At 36.0% G+C, this 22,464-nt stretch overlaps 1 protein-coding gene across 1 annotated transcript in view; it reads left to right on the top strand.

Annotated features, from left to right (window-relative positions):
* farp2 (FERM, RhoGEF and pleckstrin domain protein 2) overlaps positions 1-22,464 on the top strand; it is a 108,013-nt gene that overhangs the window by 65,007 nt on the left and 20,542 nt on the right. The window contains exons 11-21 of the mRNA XM_056459966.1: positions 661-729; positions 838-895; positions 992-1,208; positions 12,094-12,278; positions 15,210-15,299; positions 15,519-15,652; positions 16,675-16,756; positions 16,864-17,101; positions 17,188-17,318; positions 19,035-19,103; positions 19,185-19,274. Coding sequence (XP_056315941.1) covers positions 661-729; positions 838-895; positions 992-1,208; positions 12,094-12,278; positions 15,210-15,299; positions 15,519-15,652; positions 16,675-16,756; positions 16,864-17,101; positions 17,188-17,318; positions 19,035-19,103; positions 19,185-19,274 — 1,363 coding nt within the window. The remainder of the gene's footprint in view (positions 1-660; positions 730-837; positions 896-991; positions 1,209-12,093; positions 12,279-15,209; positions 15,300-15,518; positions 15,653-16,674; positions 16,757-16,863; positions 17,102-17,187; positions 17,319-19,034; positions 19,104-19,184; positions 19,275-22,464) is intronic.

Genomic DNA, 22,464 nt, shown 5'->3' with positions numbered 1-22,464 from the left:
CTGGTCTGGTTCACTTCTGGTATGAATGCAATCGTACAAAATAACGAAACCACCAACAGTACAACAAATTGTCGTTTTCATAATGTTCATTCTTGTGTGTTTGTGTGTGTCTGTGTATCACGTACTGTATCTTGGTGACAAGCGGGACTGAGCCAGGGCAAGCACAGTGGTAATGTCTGCTTGTCTCCTCCAAAAACGGCTTCTGCAGACATTGCGTGATGTTCTGAATGTTTATAATAGTTCTGTGGCAGATGAGCGTGAGTCGCTTTGTGTATGTCCAAAACCAAAAGATTCAGTAAAAGCAGAATGACTGCGATGTCCAGACGTCTTTTCATTTTGGGGTTTTGCTTTCGTGGCCGTCATCTAGCAACAGCCGTAAACAAAACAACAGCTTGATGACGCAAACATACCAGAAGGAAAATAGACAGTGTGAACACAAACCAACTGAGAAGGTAGCAAGGGGGGGGGCAATCAAACTTTGGTTCGGTCCAGGCAATTGAACCGTATGTGAAAGAACCCTAAATCAAAAGTTAAAAACCATGACACATTTGATTAATGAATGCTGTTGTTGTTTTTAACCTCCCATCTCTATGTATTTGTACTAGAATCTGTTTGGCTTGATTTGTCACAAAACCTTATATTTAAATATTTATTTAACAGTGGGAGGACACAGAAACAGCTTGTTGAGTATGTGAGGGACAGCGGGCTGAGAAGAACTCCTTACCAGAGGTAAAACTTTTGAAGTCTCACCTGAAACTAGTTTTATACTCTATAATTGACCTACTTAAGCCTCTTTTTTTGATGGTGCATTTCCCTGCATGTTGTGCATCTTTACAGGAGGAACAGTAAGATTCGCATGTCGACACGTTCCTTGGCTTCTGATGTGCCAAAACAGGTCAGCAGAGTTTAAGATCCAACCAAACTTATACCAATATTAACAATAATAACTGACTTTTTCATCCCTTTTATTTACCTTGCCCATTCGTTTCAGAATCTGTCTTTTAATGACAGCCTGAGGACTCCCATACCTCCTTCCTCCGTCACCGCCTCCTTCCAGTCTCTGCATGCCCCCAGCCTTTCCATGCGGGCCGAGACCCCAAACCAGCTCTTGCATCTCCACCAGACGCAGCACCAGCCTCTCAGAGCCCCCAGCCCAATGAAGCAGGACCCCATCAAGACCAACTCCCAATCCACCTACGCCTTCCCAGGTGCCACTCATATCGCGGCAGCAGGAAACTGCGGCCCCTCATTTGTGTGCGTAGAGAGTAGTTCCTCTAGTGTACGGCCCTCCCAAAATGGCAATGAGGATAGCGAGCAAGTAGGGGTGGGTGGTGTGATTGGCGGGGCGCAGAAGGGTTTCCTCACCCCTGAAGCGTTCGAGGCTGAATTAATGCGCGTTCGGCAGCCTTCTTATCAGATCCCGATGCCCTGCACTCAACTACATGTTAGCGAAGAGTACATCGATGACGATCCCACTGAAATCTCTTTTTATGCTGGTGGTGCTGAGGCCTACTGCTATGGGTTTGAGGAAGAGAGTCCTGAGAGATTTGAATACGGTGAGAGAATCCCTGTACAGTCTGGTACGTTCGCTATCGGTCTAGAAGACCTTAATGGCAATGCTAACAGATTCTCAGAAAGTGCCTTCGGCCGATCAGAGACCAGTTCTCTGGTTAATAACCGATCCGAGTGTAGCTCTCTGGATAACCTTCCACTAGGTTCTGTCTGCGACTCGCTCTCGCTCGGCTTTGGAGGACCAGACTCCTCTTCCTCCTTGCGTCTTCCTGGTTCGGAAAACCTCTCCGAGGCCAGCTCCATGGTCAACTTCCCTGCGTATTCAGTGCGTTCTGAAGATAGCTCAGCCATGCAGTTCAATGATCTGGTGGAGCAGCTGGAGCAGTTGAGTTATCCTCCCACAACCACAGAGGGCTCGGCTGACGGTAGCTCCGATTCCGACTCTGACTGGGGTTCGGATGGAGGTCTGGCTACAGACCAGAACCTCTTCTTTAGCAACCCATTAGTGAGTGGGGCAGATTTAGACAGCTTCCTGTTAGAATGCCAAAATCTCAGGGCTCTAGGCATTGGGGAGTCTCAACAAGGCCCAGCCCATCTCAAAATGTAGCATAGCCTTTAAATGTCAGGTTTTTTTTTGGACATGAGTTTTAAATGGATAAAATGACCAAGCACTTAATTCACCAGCTCATCCTGATAAACAGTGCTCAGCATATATGAATACACCCCTCACAAATCTGTCTTTTAAATTCATATTTTAATAGGAAGCTATACAATATTATATTTGAGCATTTACATTAGATTAGTCCATACTGAATCCAAATCTGGAGCTTATCTAACAACTAACAACATAACACTTAAGATAACGGTCCAAAAAGTAGTACACCCAAATTCCGTGTTATAGAAAAATATTAAATACAAATTTAGAAAAAGAGAAAAAATCAAGAGAAGTAAAAAAATAAAAAAAGTTTAGTTGAAATTAGAAAAATTTAATGATTTATTTTTTTTGTTGCAATATTTAGCTTGAATTTAATTGTATTATCTGCCAATTTCTAAACATGTTTGGTGACTGAAATAGTATTTTTTTATAAATATATCAGTTTAATAAAAATTTTTGTTTAAATGCATCAAAATACATTGCCTATATTCACTGAGAAATGGCAAAAAATATTCATTTTCAAAATGGAGTGTATTCAATTACTCTGTGCACTGTAAATAGTGCTTATAGTTTCAGCACTTCCTGTTGGCGCTTCAATCTACCACTTTTTTCCTTAAATGGTCTTTTCAGTGCACTTCCTGTCTCTTTCTCTATGGTGTTTATTCATTCTTTTCTTTTTTTGTTGTTCGTATTCTGTAGGGCAGTGCGATTTTTATTATATTATAATTTTTTTCAGATTATATAGTCATTTTTTGTTTTTGTTTGATATTTAATCATCATTGGATGGATGGCTGCAAGATAAAGTGGCGCTGTGGCCCTATGAAGGGTGAAAGTGAATGCCTTCGTCACATAAAATTGTGAATTTTTGCAAATTTGTTCATATACAACTATATATTTTCACATGTATTTTAAGCTTAGAAAAAAAAGTGTTTTTGCATTATGCTATTCATCCATTAGGATGAAGGAGCGATGTGACTGGCTGTATGCATTATATAGTTGAAGTCAGAATTATTAGCCCCCCCGTTGAATTTTCTTTTTAAAATATTTCCCAAATGATGTTTAACAGGGCAAGAAAATTTTCAAAACGAGTTATTAAGACTATTATGTTTAGAAATGTGTTGAAAATATCTCTCTGTTTAACAGAAATTGGGGATAAAAAATAAACAGGGGGGCTAATAATTCAGTAATTCTGACTTCAACTGTATATTCCGCACAAATAAATACAAGATATTTTCATGTAGAGAAACAACCTGGGTCAGGAAAAGATCCAGTCAGCTCAAAGCAAACGTTTAATTTTAGTTTAAACAAAGTAAACATTTTAATGAAGTATTATTCTGTAAAAATCAAATAATTCAGCTATTAGTCAGTTCATATTTTTGAGGATTGAAATGTAATCGAAAGGAACTCAATACATTATAAGCTTTGCAAAGATTTGAATTAATATGCTTCTATGATATGCAATATTTCTTTTGTATAATTAGTACTAGCTAGACGTGTTTTGAGCTTATTGCGTCCTAAAGTGCTTTCAAGATTAATTTTCATTCAACCACTGAAATCAATTGTCCAAAGAAGGAAAACTCATTCAGTGAATACTAACAAGGAAAACTGACACTTCTATGTATGAAGGTACATCAAAATAAAAGTCTTTTTTAGTAGTGAGCGACTATACTCAGGGCTGTGATTTAAATTAGCAGTGGAAGAAATGATAGCCATTGCTGTAAAGAGCAAATATAAGCCTTTTTGTTACTTCAGAATTGTTTGCTCCACTCTGCCCTCTGCTGGTAAACTTTCGGGAATGATCACAATTCCACTACTCCGATTGGACCGTATGCTACATTTCCAGAGACATCCACTGACACAGATTGCTTGTTGTGTGTATGTGGAATGTTTTTATTTTTGCCTTCAAATTACAAATTGGCTGCGTTTACTGGCACAAAATAATTTTATTTTCACTCTGAATGAAATTTGCTGCATCCATGTAAACACAAAATCTTTTGTAAGAAGTCTTTTGACCACTTTTGCTAAATTAAGGTCTCGATTAAAGTAAGTGACCCAAAGTAGTAGCTTTTTTCTCTTTTTTTTGTTAAAGAATGTATGTGGTTGAGCATTGCTGTATGCTGTCAATACCACTGCTAAGATGGTGAATGTAATATAGAGCTTGAATGAATTCAAACCTCATGCAAAGTTGAATGCACATAAAAGGAACCATCATCGTAAATTGTCCCCGTTACAATTATATTACGCATCCGTTTGACCAGTTCTGGCACATGTTTTTATGAATGTAGTAACAAAAGTCTTAATTTGTGAAGCTATTGTTTGTGCCTTTTATATTAAGTTGGTGAATCTTTTTCTAAGTTAGCCTCTCCAGCATGATTCAGTGATTCAGGTGTTATAATTCAGTGAAGTATTTTTATTTTTTCAGTTTGTCATTTTTGTAAATCTTCTTCTGGCTATGTTCTTGCAATGATTTATTCTATTAGTACTATGGGTTGGAGCACTTTTTCGCTTTCAAAGCACTTAGGCTAATTCCTGAGTCTTTTGTCTGTGCTTATTACCTTTGTGCGTCTCTTTCAAGGTGTGATTTGGATTAATTAAGGTTTAATTTCTTAAATTGCTTCACCTAATCCATTCAAATAGATGGCACTCCTGCTAAATATCATTACAGATTGCCTTAATAGGCAAAATCAGCTCAGTGCAGTTCAGTTGGGTGTTTGTCTGACATCCAGACCACATAAATGCCTCTGGTTTCTCTTCTGGGGTCTGGAGTGACTAACTCTGTCTGACTGCCATGAGTACATTGAGTTCTGAGAGCTCAGCCTGTGAAGTTTGGTCTTTATATTGATGTTATTTCTTCTTCCCTTTCTTGAAATCCCATTTATTGTCGTTCCATATGTCTCTGCTTTGCTTCACTGTGTGATTCAGGCATTTCTGTCTTTTTCCATTTCTTTGGCAGTTCCCAATTTCAATTAAAACGGATTACATCCCCATATCCAAATCCAGTAGAGATTGTTCGAACATACATTACCCAAATACACCGGCCAAAACTGAAGCATTTTCTAACTTTTTTTTTTTTTTTTTTTTTGGAAAAGAAACCATTTTAGTATTAACCATGAGACCATTCATTCTCATTGTCATTTTGAGAGCAAACAAAACACGTCCCATTTTAGTATTGGTGTTTAATTAAAACTGGAGCCTCTCTCTACTCCCACAAGCGAGGGCAGGCCTGGGCTGTTCTTAAACTCTGGGCAAGGCACCATTTGGGCTTCCATCTAACAGTGCTTTCTTCACACCATCGCCCATCATGGACATGATGACTTTGATCTCTTGTTTTGTATTGTCCATTACTATTATTAAGTGTTGCCAAATCTACTTTGTAAAGTGATTTAGGAAGTAAAAGTTCATTTTTTTTAATCACTTAAAACAATTAATTTAGTAAATTAGTTTATTTTTTTTTATCACGTGTGCATAAACACCATATTCATTTTTCATATATATATATATATATATATATATATATATATATATATATATATATATATATATATATATATATATAATAATTATTATTATTATTATTTTTTTCTGCACATAGATTTGTTTATATATATATATATACACACACACTACCGGTCAAAGTTTGGGGTCACTTTTTTTTTTTATGTTTTTTTTTTTAAAGAAATTATTCTGTTCATCAAGGTGGCATTTATTAAATGTAAAAACAATTGTTAAATATTTATAAAATTTTAAATAACTGCTTTCTGTTTCTGTTGTAACCATTACCATTATTAATAATAATATTAATAATAATAATTAATATTAGAGTGATTTCTGAGGGATTATGTGACTCTGAAGACTCTGAACAGTTATTTTATAGTGCAATAATATTTAATAATTCTTACTGTATTTTTGATGAAATACATGCAGCCTAAGCTTACTTTAAAACATTTAAAAACCCTATTGACCTCAAACCTTTGACCGGAAGTGTATATACAGTTGAAGTCAGAATTATTAGCCCCCCCTTTTAATTTTTTTCTTTTTTTAAAGATTTTCCAAATGATGTTTAACAGAGCAAGGAAATTTTCACAGAAAATTTTCTATAGTCTACAGAACAAACCATCATTATACAATAACTTGCCAAATTACCCTAACCTGCCTCGTTAACATAATTAACCTAGTTAAGCCTTTAAATGTCACTTTAAGTGTGTTGGAAAAAAAAATCTTCTCTCTGTTAAACAAAAATTGGAGAAAAAATAAACAAGGGGCTAAAAGTTCAGGGGGCTAATAATTCTGACTTCAACTGTGTGTGTGTGTATATATATATATATATATATATATATATTGTGTATATATATATATATATATATATATATATATATATATATATATATATATATATATATATATATATATATATATAAAAAAAATTAAAAAAAACATACACTAAAATCCATATCTAAACACCCGCACAAATATTATTATATGTAAAACAGAAAATGGTGCAGAAAATATAATAACGAAAATAATAAAACAGACCGATCTTGAACAAAGAACACATCATTTTATCATTAAATGTCACATGGACACGCAGAGTTTACAGTTTATTGATTTTATTGGGCACGTTTGTGTCATTAACACATTTGATTTGTTTTGGTTTGTTTACTTGGTTTAAAATAGATTTATGTAAGGAAATGAAATTCTAAAACACATTTTATTTTTTAAATAAGAAGGCTATTTGTATTAACATAAGAACAAAAATGTCTTTAGGACACACAAGTGTTTTAATGTATTCGAAGTCTTGAAATCTGCACCTGCGGATGTCCTTAATGTTCATGGTTCACATATTATGATGCGTGATCTTCTCTGCATCCACATGAATCCTCCATGCTTTGAGGACTGACATAGTTTAGCCTTCACTCTCCATTTAGCACATAAAGCTGCTTTATTTTTATTTTTATGAAAAAGTTTTATATTTAACTCCAAAATGTCTTATGCAGATGCATCAGTATGTCAGATTAAGACGGTGTTCCAGTTACGTGACCGTTTCACCTCTCTTTAATCTGAGCAGATTTATAATCACATATTCCTTAAGTGTTTTACTTCACAGTGTCTCTGAGGAGCGTTTTCTGTATCACAGATCAGGAATATTAATATGTTTAGCCTATTAACCCTTTATAGCACTCACCCTAGCACTTCAGATAGGTTTTAAAAACACAGTTCTTATGTACTTAGTAAGTAACCAACTCATTAATTTATTTCCTCATCAGATAAAACTAGTGAGATAGTCTGGTTCGTTTACACGTACACTTAAAATATTGGCACAAAAATACAATTTTAGGGTGTTTTTTTATTAGATATGCACAAATGTTATTGATAGGAAACATTTTGTACAACGTAGGATTGTGAAACTTTGCTATTAAAGGAATATCAAATTAAAATAATATTATTTTGTGTTTTAAGATTGATATTGTTTGTGGTATTACTAACCAACGTAATAGCACAACATGCATTTTGATTTGTGTTTCAAATGTGCAGAGTTTAGTTTGCACTCAGATCAGTGTCTACATATCTGCATTCAGTTCAGTTGTTTACCATAAAGTTAAACCAGCTTTATTACTTAATTCAATTACATATTTTTGCTTAAATGGTTAAGTTATTTCAAATAGAAATGCTATTACAGTGCAGATTTAAGAAACAATGAATCACAAAACTGCATTAAACGAAATTCAAATAAAAAAAGATGTACTAGTTAATAACCAGAGAAAGTCTGACCAGATCTGCCTTACCCTTCTCTACTTTGCCTGTGCTTTCTTCTTACACACGTTTTTTTTTTGTTGTTGATTTAATTCTGAAATAAAGAGCTATTAATGCATATACAAGGTTCTTATGTACTAATATAAAAAGAGAATGTACTTGCATGTATGTGTTTGCATTTCTCCTTTTTTTCCCATTGAAAATAAAGTCAACAATCACTTTTTGTTAACTGGTATTTTAGTAAAATTTTTCCTACTCATTTTTAAAAAATCATTTAATTGAGGATTGATAACTTTTAACAACAGCAATTAGCCCTTTTAATAACCTGTGTCCATTCATAACCTTACTTTTAACTGTAGTAGTGTGTTTTATTAAAATCTAATATGTTTTATTATATATTTTTGAACCTCTGGAATGCTTGTTTGAGGATGTGACCTTAATGGGTTTTTCAGGGTTTGTGGTTTGCAGTGTTATTTTGATTAGTTCTGTATTTACAGAGCTGTTCTCAATGGCATGGATCAGTGCCACAGTCAACAACATCTTGAGCCACCTATTTATTTTTATTTTTTTGAGAGTTTGCGGTTGAACACTGAAATAAAATCTAGAAAATAAAAAGGGGATCCTTAAAGGTAGCACCTTAATAAAAGTGGCCTGGAGATGCCGTCATCATGAATCCTTCTACCTATTTGTTAATGTTGGAAATATATAATAAATCAAGACCATTGAAGCTATCTTCTAAGTTTAATAATGCTCCAGACTTTTCCGACATTGTGAATAAGAAGCTTTTTTTTTTTGCTATTATAAGTATACGATGGAACTTGAAAATGATGCTCCTTTGAGTTTACCAAAAAACATTAGAAAAGTTACACAGGTCATAAAAAATAATTATAAATTAATAACAAAAATACTAACATATAAATGATTCAAAATAAACCATCTAAGTTTATGTAGCTTTTCAGTGCTATTATACTGAAAGGGTTTTAGTTTTTTAAAAGTATCATTTGTAACATCTGTAATATTAGAAGTGCTCGTTTAAGTGTTTTTATTTAATGTAATGTTTACAGTGCATCTGGAAAGTATTCATAGCGCTTCACTTTTCCCACATTTTTTATGTTACAGCCATTGTTGCAAATTTATTAAAAATAAAAAACCTGAAAAATCACATGTACATCAGTATTCACAGCCTTTGCTCGATACTTTATTGATGGAACTTTGTTTGCAATTACAGCCTCAAGTCTTTTGAAATATGATGCCACAAGCTTGGCACACCTGTCTTTGGTCATTTTTGCCCATTCCTCTTTGCAGTACCTCTCAAGCTCTATCAGATTGGATGGGAAGTGATTGTGTACATTTTCAAATCTCTCCAGAGACGTTCAATAGGATTTAGGTCTGGGCTCTGACTGGACCACTCAAGGACATTCACAGAGTTGTTATGAAGCCACTCCATTGATATTTTGCGGTGTGCTTTGGGTCATTGTCCTGCTGGAAGATGAACCGTCACCCCAGTCTGAGGTCAAGAGCACTCTGATGCAGGTTTTCATTCAGGATGTTTCTGTACATTGCTGCATTCTTCTTTCCCTCTATCCTGACTAGTTTTCCAGTTCCTGCTGCTGACAAACATCCCCACAGCATGATGCTGCCACCACCATGCTTCACTGTAGGGATGCTATAAGCCTGGTGATGAGCGGTCCCTGGTTTTCTCCAAATGTAACACCTGGCATTTACTCCAAAGAGTTCAATTTTAGTCTCATCAGACAAGAGAATTTAGTTTCTTATGGTCTGAGAGTCCTTCAGATGCCTTTCCAGGTTGGAAGTGGCTTCTGTCTGGCCACTCTACCATATAGGCCTGATTGGTGGATTGCTGCACAGATGATTGTCTTTCTGTAAGGTTCTCCTCTCTTCTCAGAAGAACGCTAGAGCTCAGACAGAGTGACCATCGGGTTATTGATCTCTTCCGTGACTAAGGCCCTTCTCCCCCTATCATTCAGCTTAGATGGCCGGCCAGCTCTGGGAAGACTACTAGTGGTTCCAAACATTTTCCACTTAGAGATAATGGAGGCCACTGTGCTCATTGGAACTTTTGGAGCAGCAGAAATGTTTCTGTAACCTTTCCTAGTCTTGTGCCTCGAGGCAATCTCATCTCTGAGGTCTACAGACATTTCCCTTTGCCTTCATGCTTGGTTTGTGCTTTGACATGCACTGTCAACCCTGGCTTGGACCTTATATAGACACGTGTATGCCTTTTCAGATCATGTCCAATCAACTGAAATTACCACAGGCGAACTCCAATTAAGCTGCTGAAACATCTCAAGAATGATCAGTGGAAACAGAATGTACCTCATCTCAATTTAGAGCTTCACAACAAAGGCTGTGAATATTTATGTACATGTGATTTTTTTTTTTTTTTTTTTAATAAATTTACAACAACTTTTTTCACATTATGGGGTATTGTGTGTAGAATTTTGAGGAAATAAATTAATTTAATTAATTTTGGAATAAGGCTGTAACAAAGTAATGTGGAGAAAGTGAAGCGCTATGAATACCTTCCGGGTGCACTGTACATGGAATTTTATTTCCACTTATTAACACCTTTTTTATTTCAATTAAATTCCTGTAGTTTCATTTTGTTTTTTTATTTTAGTAATTTTAATTTTTCATTAAATGATCCCACTGGTCAAGGCACTTTTTTTTTTTTTTTTTAAATATTATTGCTTTTTTATTTTTACTTTTTATTTACTTTTTTTTGAGTCTTTATAGATTTATTTTACAGTCATCTCCATTTCCAGTTCTTAACAGATAGGTTACAAAGGTCATACGTTTACACTGAAGGTTAAAAAATAAAACAACCATGTGTTTTGTATCCAAGTTTTACATTTATGTTGTAGTATATTTTTTGTTAATGACAGTGCTCTCTTTACACAAAAGTGCATATAAAGTACTGTAATTTTAAGTTGCTAGATTACGAATTTGTCTTCAATATAATATAAATCTAGAATGGGGTAATAAACACAATAGAGCATGAGTCTGTCTGTTGTTTTAGAGTTACAGATCAGCTTCTCCTGCTACATTCCTCAGTCTCAGTCTAGTGTCGAGCGCAGCCTCTATGTTTGTTCAGGCCGACTGCCAAACTCCAGCTCCAGACCCCCTTCACTCCCTCCCTCTTCTCCAATGTCATCCCCACCGGGACCCTCCAGTTAAACTGTAAACCACTGCCGGCTCACCAGCCTTGCAGTATTGCTGATAATCCTCTGCTTGAATTATTTCCGGGTCGTAAAGCCACCTTTTTCAGTCTGGAGTTCCTTGTTTATGCCCAGCCTCCACATTCTTGTTTTCCCATGTGAGCTGCTCCTCTTTGAGGAAGAAACCATTTCCCCCTTTTCATTTTTTGTCCCACTTTAATACAGTCTCTGTTTTGCTTTTGTTTTTAGATTTCTTATCTTAATGATTAGTTTGTGGGAAAGGAAACGGATGTGTGTGTTTTTTTTCTGTTTTATTGCTCTGCAAACAAATGGCTTAATGTGTGTAGATAGCTTCCTGGTTTATCATTTAAAGTCAATTCATTTAAAGTAAAAGCCTCTTTATTTAGGACTGTTAGGACTATGATTTTTTTGATTGTTTTGTTTATCAGATTCTTGAGAGAATAGCTAACTTACTGAATTGACCAATTCTAAATGCATGAAGGATGTTCTGAGTTTTAGTTTTTTATTAATGAATTGCTTGTTTTTGTTTGTTGCTTTTGTTTGGTGGTTATTATTTACATTTTAATTTCAGCATGAAAAACACATTATTATAGTTTTTTTTCCCTGTTGTGACATATGTATTTGAGTAAAACTGCTTCGCAAGCAAGGAAAAAATGTTGGAAAATATTGATTTGATCCATTGGGAAATGACTGGATGGTTGAATCCTTGCTGTTTACTATTCCAGCAATCTCATGTGAGTTACAGGCTGTCCTCATATCAGTAAACATGTCATCAGATAACAGACGTCATTGCGAGAGGAATGGGAAATAATTTTTATTTTAATTTCCTTTTTCCTTTTTAGTTATTTTTAAATAATGTAAAACAAATAAAGCAATATTAAATATATTATTATTATTATTATTATTGTTGTTGTTCTTATTATTGTTATTGCTTGTTGTCTTAACAGTATTTCCCTACTTTTTTTAATCCCATAGACTCCATTGCCATTGACAGTCCACAACTCTCTCCATTCAACGACAAGGGTCCTTTGTGTCTGTCACCCTCCTTCCAGATGTCCACCCTTAGTCTTCCAGGCCAGGCACCATCGCCCCTGCAGAGCCCCATCTTGAATGAGGTGGGAACTGCCAGACTAGAGGAAGACGAAGAGGGCAGGAGGAAGGTACACTGATTGCATGCCAACCTGCCTGGGCCTTAATAGAAGTTGCAAATGTTTACTGTTTGAGCCCGGCTCAGGGCAACCATGAATTTCATTTAACAAGTTTGAGTAAATGGGAGAGAACCATTATCTTGCACGTTCTTTGAGACTTTTAAGATTGAATGTTTCAATGACACTAGCTGGGTTTCCATCCTAACATGAAGTGAATTATTTCAAAGTTAAATATAATAAGAAAAAACCTAAATATGAATTAGGTGTGTTTTATCAAGTTCTTATGCTGTGTTCACACCAGACGTGGCACGCGCAGATAAATCACGCTATTCTAAGGTAAAATAGATGTGTGAACATTTTGAATTTACTATCTTCATCAAATTCATTCCACAATAGACGTGCATTCATGTCATGGGCGGGGCTTCTGTCTGCCCGGTGACTCTAGCTTTGTTGGTAAATGGCTAACATGAATTTTATAGAGAGAATAGCTGCGTTTATGTGCTTTAGGAAGTCTGAAAAACAGCGTCAATTTGTTTGGAGCCGTGTCTGAGTCCATTAGATCCATTTAGAGGTGCACCCAGCTACCCAGTTCATAAACTCCTCCAGAAACTATACCTGGATGATGGAAGCTTTAAGTGGTGCTTCCGACTAAACTGAATGCATGCTGAAGTACAGATTTTCTAACTCAAGCGATTTGTGTGAAATGAGCGATAAGCGCGTTAAGCGCATCAATCGCACTAAACCCTTAATTCGCGCAGCCTCATTTGCATGTATGGCGCTGCAGGATGCTTAATCTGTATCTGGTGTAAACGCAGCATAGAAGTGGCTGACTGTAGTATAACCTAGCAACCAACTGTAATCAGGGCAAGCGTAATGGATTCATGTGGGTGTAATGTTTGCTACATCTGAGTTTATTTGGCAAATGCGTTTCCATCTCCCATTCTTCGCATTAACTCTTGACCCTTAAATCTAAAATCACCAAAACTAACTAGCGAGCATAATAACTTTTATGTAAATGAAAGTATTTTGATTTGAATTTAGCATTTTCAATCACTTGTTTCTCATGTGATACTTCAAAATGTGCATCAGCACAAGGCGATGGAAGCCCACCTAGTTATCTTTTGATTTTGGGGTTGAATAACCATTGTGTTAACCTTCTGCTAACATGTGTGCAAAATTGCTAGCTTTCAAATTTTGTAATTGATCAGATATTTTTACTATAATTATGGTTAATTTCTAGGTTACACGTTATTTTGATGATCCCTTTAAAACCCAAAAGTTAACATAATAACCTCAGCTTTATGTTGATGGTTCTATTTGGACAATCTTTTGACTGCAAGTTAATTTGCAACTCCTTATTACAATATTAATAAAGTAGTAGAGAGTTAAATTTAGTAGAAAAAGCTTGAATGCACTCACAAAGTTATTTGTAGTCATTAAAATGCATTCTGGGGAACCATCAAAATAAAGTGTTAGCGTGTATTAAGCAGACAGTGTACTTATGTTCTAGTGACTGCTAGCTAACCTAAGTTACAAGGTTGCTAATAATCAGACCCAGAACTTTTTCTATGTACACAAAAGGCCTACTTCTCTCAAATGTTATTCACATATTTGCCTAAATATGTGTTAGTGAGCACACTCCTTTGCCGAGATAATCCATCCACCTCACGGGCGTGGTATATAAAGATGTTGATTATTGCACAGGTGTGTCTTAGGCTGGCCACAACAAAAAGTAACTCTAAAATGTGAATTACACATCACAATGCCACAGATGTCACAATTCTCCAATAATATCCAGCTGCAGACCCGCACATTTTACATCACACAAGATTCCGACCACTAGATTCAGGCTTCTAAGTGAGAAGAATTATGCCGCCAGTCGGTTGATTATGGCTAGAAGTGTTACAACTGTGGCTACTGAGAATGTCCACATAAATATAGCATCATTTTTGTGACACTGTACAACTATAAATGTGTTTAGTTCATCACTGTAAGGGGTAGGTTTAGGGTTGGGGTGTAGACATTAAGAAAACACAATAGTTTGGAAAAAAAAAATCGTGAACTAAATCTTTCATTTTAACCTACAGTCAAAATTGTTATGGTTCATTATTTGTCTGGGGGTCAGCTGGATATGAGAATGACTGCAAGAATGTCCACCAGAAGAGCTGTTGCCTGTGAATTTAATGTTCATTTCTCAACCATAAGTCATCTTCAATAGTGTTTCAGAAAATGTGACCATACACCCAACTGGCCTCACGACCACAGACCACGTGTGACCACACCAGCCCAGGAGCTCCACATCCACCAACTTCATTTTCAACATCTTCAACAATCTGTTAGCATAACCAAAGTATTTCTGCACAAACTGTCAAGTAGCTCATCTGCATCCTCATCCTCATCAAGGTTTCTACCTGACTGTAGTTTTTTACCAACTTGAGTAGGCAAATGCTCAAGTGTGTTTGGTCTTGTGTGGGCATTTTGAATGCACAGATACTGCGATGAAATCCCGGATCCCTTTTTTTTTTGCATTCATCAATGAACACCACCTCGTGTTGCAGTGTAATGCATGAATGTTGCACGAATTTGTACCCAATTCCCGGAAGCTGAAAACATCCCGGTTCTTACATGACCAGCAGTACTTATCTGACATGTCACCTATTGAGCATGTTTGGGATGATAAGGTTCAGCATATATGACGGTGTGTTCCAGTTCTTGCCAAAATCCAGCAACTTTGCAAAGTCATTTATGAGGAGTGGACACACATTCCAAAGGCAGATGGTGGTCACACCAGATACTGATTTTTGTTCACTGCCTCCCTTCCCCACCTTTTTCCTAACACGTATTTAAACAGACAGGCCTTTTGTGCATATAAAAATGCTTTAGATCTTTGACAGAGAACATAACTTATCATATAGTGGTTATAAGTCTGCTTTCTTTTTTCAGAGATATCCCACAGACAAAGCCTACTTCATTGCAAAAGAGATTCTGACAACAGAGCGAACTTACCTGAAGGATCTGGAGGTCATCACAGTGGTGAGCAGAGCTGACTGCGTTCATGACTCATGACTATAACAAGTTTACTTTGTGAGGCTTGTCTGAAATGCACGCTGTGATGTCTGTACAATGTGTGTTGTGTCAATTAGGAGGTCTGTGTTTGTCTTTGGATGTGTTCAATGTGTGTCTGTTAGATGATCTCTGGCTTTGAACTCTATCTAATTACATTGGTGTGTGTATCTGTCTCTCTCCCACCAGTGGTTCCGCAGTGCAGTGATTAAAGAAAACGCAATGCCTGAGGGACTCATGACTCTCCTGTTCTCCAACATCGACCCCATCTATGAGTTCCACCGAGGCTTTCTCAAAGAAATTGACCAAAGGCTGGCGCTCTGGTAGCAGACAATTTCATTTGTTACAATACAACTTCTTGGCATGTATTTTACTTAAATGACAGTTCACCCATTTTTTTTTGGTCATTTATTCTCATGCTGCTTCAAACCCATAAGTTAAGAAATGCTATATTTTTAAAATGGCAATCTAAAACATAAAAATTAGGTGAGAGGTTTGATTTAGTTAGGAGGGAGACTGTATATATAATGATGTTGATTATTGCACAGGAGTGTCTTAGGTTGGCCACAATAAAATGTAACTCTAAAATGCGAATCACACATCACGTATTGCCACAGATGTCGCAAATTTCAGATAACATCCAGCTGCAGACCCACATGTTTCACATCACACAAGAGTCAGAATGCTAGATTCAGGCTTCCAAGTGGGAAGGATAATGCCGTGAGTAGGTTGATTATGGCTAGAAGTGTTACAATTGTGGCTACTGAGAATGTTCACATAAATATAGCCTCGTTTTGTGACACTATTCAATGGCAATCTAAAACATAAAAATTAGGCAAGAGGTTTGGTTCAGTTAGGAGGGAGTCTGCATTAAATGCTTTTCTTACATTTTTTTGTCTTGTTTCTAGTCCAAAAATACTTACACCAAGAAGCATTTTCAAGACAATTGAAAAACATAAGTCAAAATTAAGGAAATTAGGCAGTGAGTTAAGTAAAATAATCATAAAAAGTAATAATATAATATAATATAATATAATATAAACAAAGAAATCATAAGTCCAAGGCACTCGAAAAAACGGAAATCACACATCACAATGCTACAGATGTCGCAAGTCTCCGATAATATCCAGCTGCAGACCCACACATTTCACATCACACAAGATTCAGACCACTAGATTCAGGCTTCCAAGAGACTGCATAAAATGCTTTTTTTTCTAGTTTTTAGTCCAAAAATACTTACAATTTACTTACAATACAATAATAAAAGACAATTGAAAAACATTGAAATTTATGAACAATCACTTTAATGATGCTTTTGTTTGATTGGCGTTTTTGATTTTCACAGGGAGGGGCGCTCTAACGCTCATGTAAAAGGAGATTACCAACGAATCGGAGATGTAATGCTGCGCAACATGTGTTCACTGAAAGTAAGATGATAATTCATTTCCACAAAGAACAGCAGCCTTTGACATCAATTTTATTTTCGGGTTAATCCATGATTTATGTAATGGGATTGCTGCTTTCACCTCCTCAGGAGTTCACCGGTTACCTGCAGAAGCACGATGAGGTGTTAACAGAGCTGGAGAAAGCCACCAAGCGTGTGAAGAAGCTTGAGACCGTGTATAAGGAGTTTGAACTGCAAAAGGTTTGCTACCTGCCGCTAAACACCTTCCTGCTGAAGCCCATCCAGAGACTCATGCACTACAAACTCATCCTGGAGCGTCTGTGTAAACATTATTCAACCCAGCACAGAGACTACGATGACTGCAAAGGTAGACCTTCTTATTTTAAGACCTTCTTAAATTTTTTTTGTTTTGAAAATCTGCGGATGGTGATGTATTGTTATGTATTCCTCCAGAGGCCTTGAAAGAGGTTGCAGAGATCGCTACGCAGTTGCAGAGCAGTCTGATTCGACTGGAGAACTTCCAGAAGCTGACAGAACTTCAGAGAGATCTGATCGGCATCGAGAACCTTACAGCTCCTGGAAGAGTGAGTGGGACTATGTTTTTTTTATGTTAATCTACAGCACTAGATTTGCTGAAGCCCAGATATACACTTTTTAACTGGTAGACATACACTGCAAAATGCTTTTTCTTACTTAGGGCTCTATTTTAACAATCTAGGCGTAAGTCAAAAGCGTATGGCGCAAAAGCACTAAGGATGTGTCCGAATCCACTTTTACTGTTTTAAGGACGGAAAGTAGGATTTGCGCCGCAGTGCATGGTCTAGCAGGGTTTTGCTTATTCTCTTAATGAGTTATGGGTGTGTTTTGAGAGTAATGTGCATTAAACCAATCAGAGTCTCATCTCCCATTCCCTTTAAGAGTCGCATCATGCCGTGACGAATTTGCTAGTTACATGGCGGACTTAAAGTGAAAAAACTGAATAGAAAAACTGAATGCTTCACTAGCGAGAAAACCGTTTAACAGACATCTGCCCCAGGATAAAGAATGAGCCTCCTCCGTTCAGCCTCTTTACTTTCTCTTTACTTTACTCCTTTACTTTTGTGGATAAGGAAACGTACTCCACTGAAGACATCCATTAGCCTACATATTTAATTTCATTTGTTAAGCGTAAAGATTTGTTTTAAAACTTTTTCTAAATTCAGTTCTAATTTTCAGCAAACGCATAAATGAACAATATTAATGAAGTGTGTTCAAAAAACTGAGTTCTATCCAAATACACGTCCTATTCTTAGGCCCCATATGGTGATGCATACATCTCCAAAACCTGACAGATGGACAAATCTAGACTTGTTATTATTAAAACAAATATAAATAAGCATATAATAAATACTACTACAACTAATAATAATAACATTTTAATACAAATGCAAATTGTCATGAATAAACTGAAAAAAGCCCCCCGGACTTGAAGGCATGGAGAGAGTGTTTTTTCTTCTTTTTTTTTTACATCTATGTAGTGAATAATAGTTTTTGTAACATTTTAACCCTTTGTTTTTTTTTCATATGTAAAGATATTTGTGTTTTGCTGTACATCCTGTGTGTATTAAGCCTTTGAACCTGCATATGTACATAACTAACACGCTTTATGCTGGACTTTAAATCAGGTTTTACCTGGTCAGTGGCGCAGTCTATTTCAGTTTTTCAAAATAGCAGCACGCCAACAATGCACCGTAACAGCAAAAAGCAGACAACTGTTACTACAAAACCCATGAGCCCTATTATACTGCTAAGGAGATGAAATGAAAGCTGGAAACACCATCTCTGCTAAGCCTCTTTCTCTCTGTGTGTGGACCAGTGTGCCATGAATGTCATAAAATCAATGTTAAAAATGTAACACAATCTAAATGTAAAGGTTTTATATATCTATTTTGTATATAAGATTTAATATATAATTAATTACATTTAAAATACTGTAGTTTTCTTAATTTGTCATGACAACTGATAACTTTATTGGAAAAAAATGGTTTTAAATAAACAGAAGCATAGTGTAGTGTACTTCGTGATTATTCTTGGTCTTTTTCTCGGTGCTCTTTAAACCACCACATCAAACCTGCAGCTCTTTTATGAAGTTATTGTAAATCACATTTTAAATCGCAATCGGATTTTTTTTTTTCTTCAAATCGTGCAGTTCTATTGTCCAAACACTATTTTAATACAGCCCAAACAATATTTTAGTACACTTGATGGACTGCGGCCTTTTGTATGATCTTTTTTTGTGTGTATTTTTGTTTTATCTGTAGGAATTTATCAGGGAAGGTTGTCTTTACAAGCTCACCAAGAAGGGTCTCCAGCAGAGGATGTTTTTTCTTGTAAGACTCAACTTTTAATCTCATTTTCTATTATTTTATTTTAAACTTCTGTCCATGCTCACCAAAACATTTCTATTAAAGTTTTCAGACATGCTGCTGTACACAAGCAAAGGGGTCACTGCAACCAATCAGTTCAAAGTTCATGGGCAACTTCCTTTGCATGGGATGATTGTGAGTATTCCCAGGAATTCTATTAGGAATAAAGTATAAATAAACTGCTGGAGCATGTAAAATGGTATATGTTATGTCATTATGCTGTACGTTATGTCATATGGTGTTCAGGATGGGAGTTGAACCCAAACATAATCGAATTGTTCTTTGATTTAAGGACCTTGCAAAGTGAGTCACCACTTAAAGTTACATTAACTCCATAAAAGGACCTGACAAATCGGAGCATTACATAACAGACAGTTGCTGCATTTAAAAATGCACACTGGCGTACTGTTTAAATATATAATGCACTTGACAATCTTGACCATCAAAAGAAAACATGATTTAATGTGATATATGTTTGTATGTGGGCATCATGGCGGCATTAAGTTTTTCATGTGACGTGCTGCATCAGTGATGTCACGTATTTTGCATTTATGTCTCCTCTTATGTAGCCTGATGGTGTAATAAAATGTCCATTTTATTTGTACTCAAAAATCTCTGCATAAGTTTGAAAACTATCCCAAAAATTATTTGATCACTTATTTTTGGTCCCTCTTTTTATAACTTCCATTAATACTTTGGATGCTTAAAAATTTCGATCGCTGAGAGAGAAAGAAAAAAATAGCTGAAAATCTGAGCTGCAATAAAAAAAAGCTATGCTGTGCTGAACATCACTGCAATGTTCAGCACACTGGTTTCACTCTCCAGTCTCTCCAAAATGGACACAGAACACATTGTGCTGTGCTGTGCCATACACAATAAAACCCTCTCGTTTCAATGACTTGCATCTCGTAAAGGTGGTTTGTTGTTGCGCAGATCAAAACGCAAGAACAGCTTAGCACTCTTGTTGACTAGCTCAACAGTTAAAGTTCAAAATAGCTCAATTTTCCCTTCTGTGTAAATTCTGCCTATACAACTATGCATGAACTACATATGCTCTTCATAAAAGCAAGTCAACTCAAATAATGTGCTAACAGGACATGTCTATGTAGTACATTTCTAGGCATTAAGTACATTTACAAAGTCTTTGTAAAAATTGCTAAAAAAAATAATTCCACACAGAGCATTTTCTATTTTGGTTTGGGGTCAAGTGCATGCAGTTTTCAGTTTCAGTTTTGGCCTTGAGTTTTCATTTTGGTGCAACCCTAATAGTGATGGGAAGTTCTGATTATTTTACTGACTTGGACCTTTGAGTCTTGTGTGGCAAGGTGAACAAATTGTTTTGTGAGTCATTCTATTTAATTTGCCTAAAATATTACAAAAAATGTTAGGAGCTGCTTTCAAACATATCTACAACTTCACCAAACGTTGATCACACTACAAACAAGTCATAACTACAATGCTATAAGAAAGAGAAAATAATCATTTATTGTTTACCTGGTCTTTTGTCTATGATAGTGTCAGCCCAGGTCTTCATTTTTGAGTGATTCGTTTACATCACATAGACAGACTGTTTTCATTGATTAAGCTTTTATAGGACTAAGTCAAAAGAAGCCCTGATTAATTCACCTTTCGAGTCTTCTGGTTTTTGAGTCGTTCGTTCATCACGTGACAGCATGTAAAGAGAGACGACTCAAACACGAAGACTCGAGAAATGAATGGACCACATCTTTTTCTTGCATATGATTGGCTTCTGCCTTTCACCTGATGAACGAACAACTCAAACCCGATAGAAGACTCGAAAAAGGAACTAATCTTTTACTCCACCTTCACAATCAACAATTCACTCCCTGAGAGGACTCATCATTCTCGAGTCATACAAAAGATTCATTCAAAATGAACGAATCGTTCAAGAACGACCCATCACTAATCCCTAATTAATACACCACTACATGGTGAACAGACCGTGGTTTGTTTGTTTTTCTAAAGGTTTTTTAATTTTAGAATTACAGCGCTAATTTGGCTATAGTGGCTTTAAAAAGATGTGAGCTAAAGAATCATAATTACTTAACTGAAAATGCACCTTTTTATTGGATATAACAACATTTTTGGAAATCACCCTTTAACACACAACTGGCAAAAAGAAGTACACACACCTCATTTTAGTTTTATTGAGCTGAGCCTTTAGCTCATTCTCCCTATCAGTACGTCTCATCGCTTATGTCATCCAGCGCGCCTAAAAAACCCTTTTGATAAATGGCCCTGTCCAAACAGTCTGGACCAGTGCTACGCTGAAAAAACTTGCCCATCTTTAAAAATGAGACGAGAGCTCTCTCTCAGTGTTTTTTAAGTGAAGGTGGAATTAATGTGGCTCGCTGGGGTTCTCTGAGATGAAAGTTTGCAGGCAGGTAGTGATATATGACGTTTACACTGGATTTTTTTCCTCTAAACATCTGCACTCTCTCAGATCTTAGCATTGTTTTCATAGAGCAGAGATCTTGCCTTATTTGCTGTATGTACCATTAACAAGAATTTGCACGTGTGTTCTGTCCTGATCCGCAATTTATGAGACATTTTTGAAGTGTTTACCCATGTTAAGAAGGGGTAATATTGCGTTATTAGCTGGAATTTCATCACACTTTTTTCATGCACATTATGAAGTATCAAGTGAGAAATGAGTGATTGAAATTTGAAAATAAGAATAATGCGAGTTTTTACACGCTCTTGAGGTGGTTTTGACCAATAAATGGGTCATTGTGAATAATTATTATATTATATTGTGACGGTTGGGTTTAGGGTTGGGGTGGAGTAGGCATTCATAAAATACAATTTATTGGGTAATAATACTTGGTACAATTACTGTTTTTACATTACTGTGACAGTTGGGTTTAGGGTTGGAGTGGGGGTAGACATCAATAAAATATAACAAATGGGAAGTTTATTAAATATTATAAACAATTCTCATTAACTTCCATAACTTCCACTACCCTATCTGATCTAGCAACAACTCTCGTTTACTGTTGGTTGCTTGGTTACCAAATTCTACAGTTAGCCACTCTAGCAACTTGATGGAAACACACCTAATTTGCATTTAAGATTTTTTATTTTATTTGTATTTTTTTTTCGAACTTAAAAAAAAAGAAAAAAAGAAATGCTTCACGTTAAGATGGAAACTCATGTAGTGATTTTTTTTTATTTATTTATTTATTTTTTTTTTTTTTTAAAGAAAACTGTTTATTCAGCAGTAAAAAAATCAGAAGTTAGTGTAAAGAACAGCGTGATCCCACAAGGAAACAACTATTTTTATGCTTTGTCAGTTTGGTGGCTA

The sequence above is a fragment of the Danio aesculapii genome, chromosome 6, assembly GCF_903798145.1.
Source record: "Danio aesculapii chromosome 6, fDanAes4.1, whole genome shotgun sequence".
Lineage (NCBI taxonomy): Eukaryota > Metazoa > Chordata > Actinopteri > Cypriniformes > Danionidae > Danio > Danio aesculapii.
Note: the sequence above shows the minus strand (reverse complement) of the source record. Positions and strands in the feature narration are given on the sequence as shown.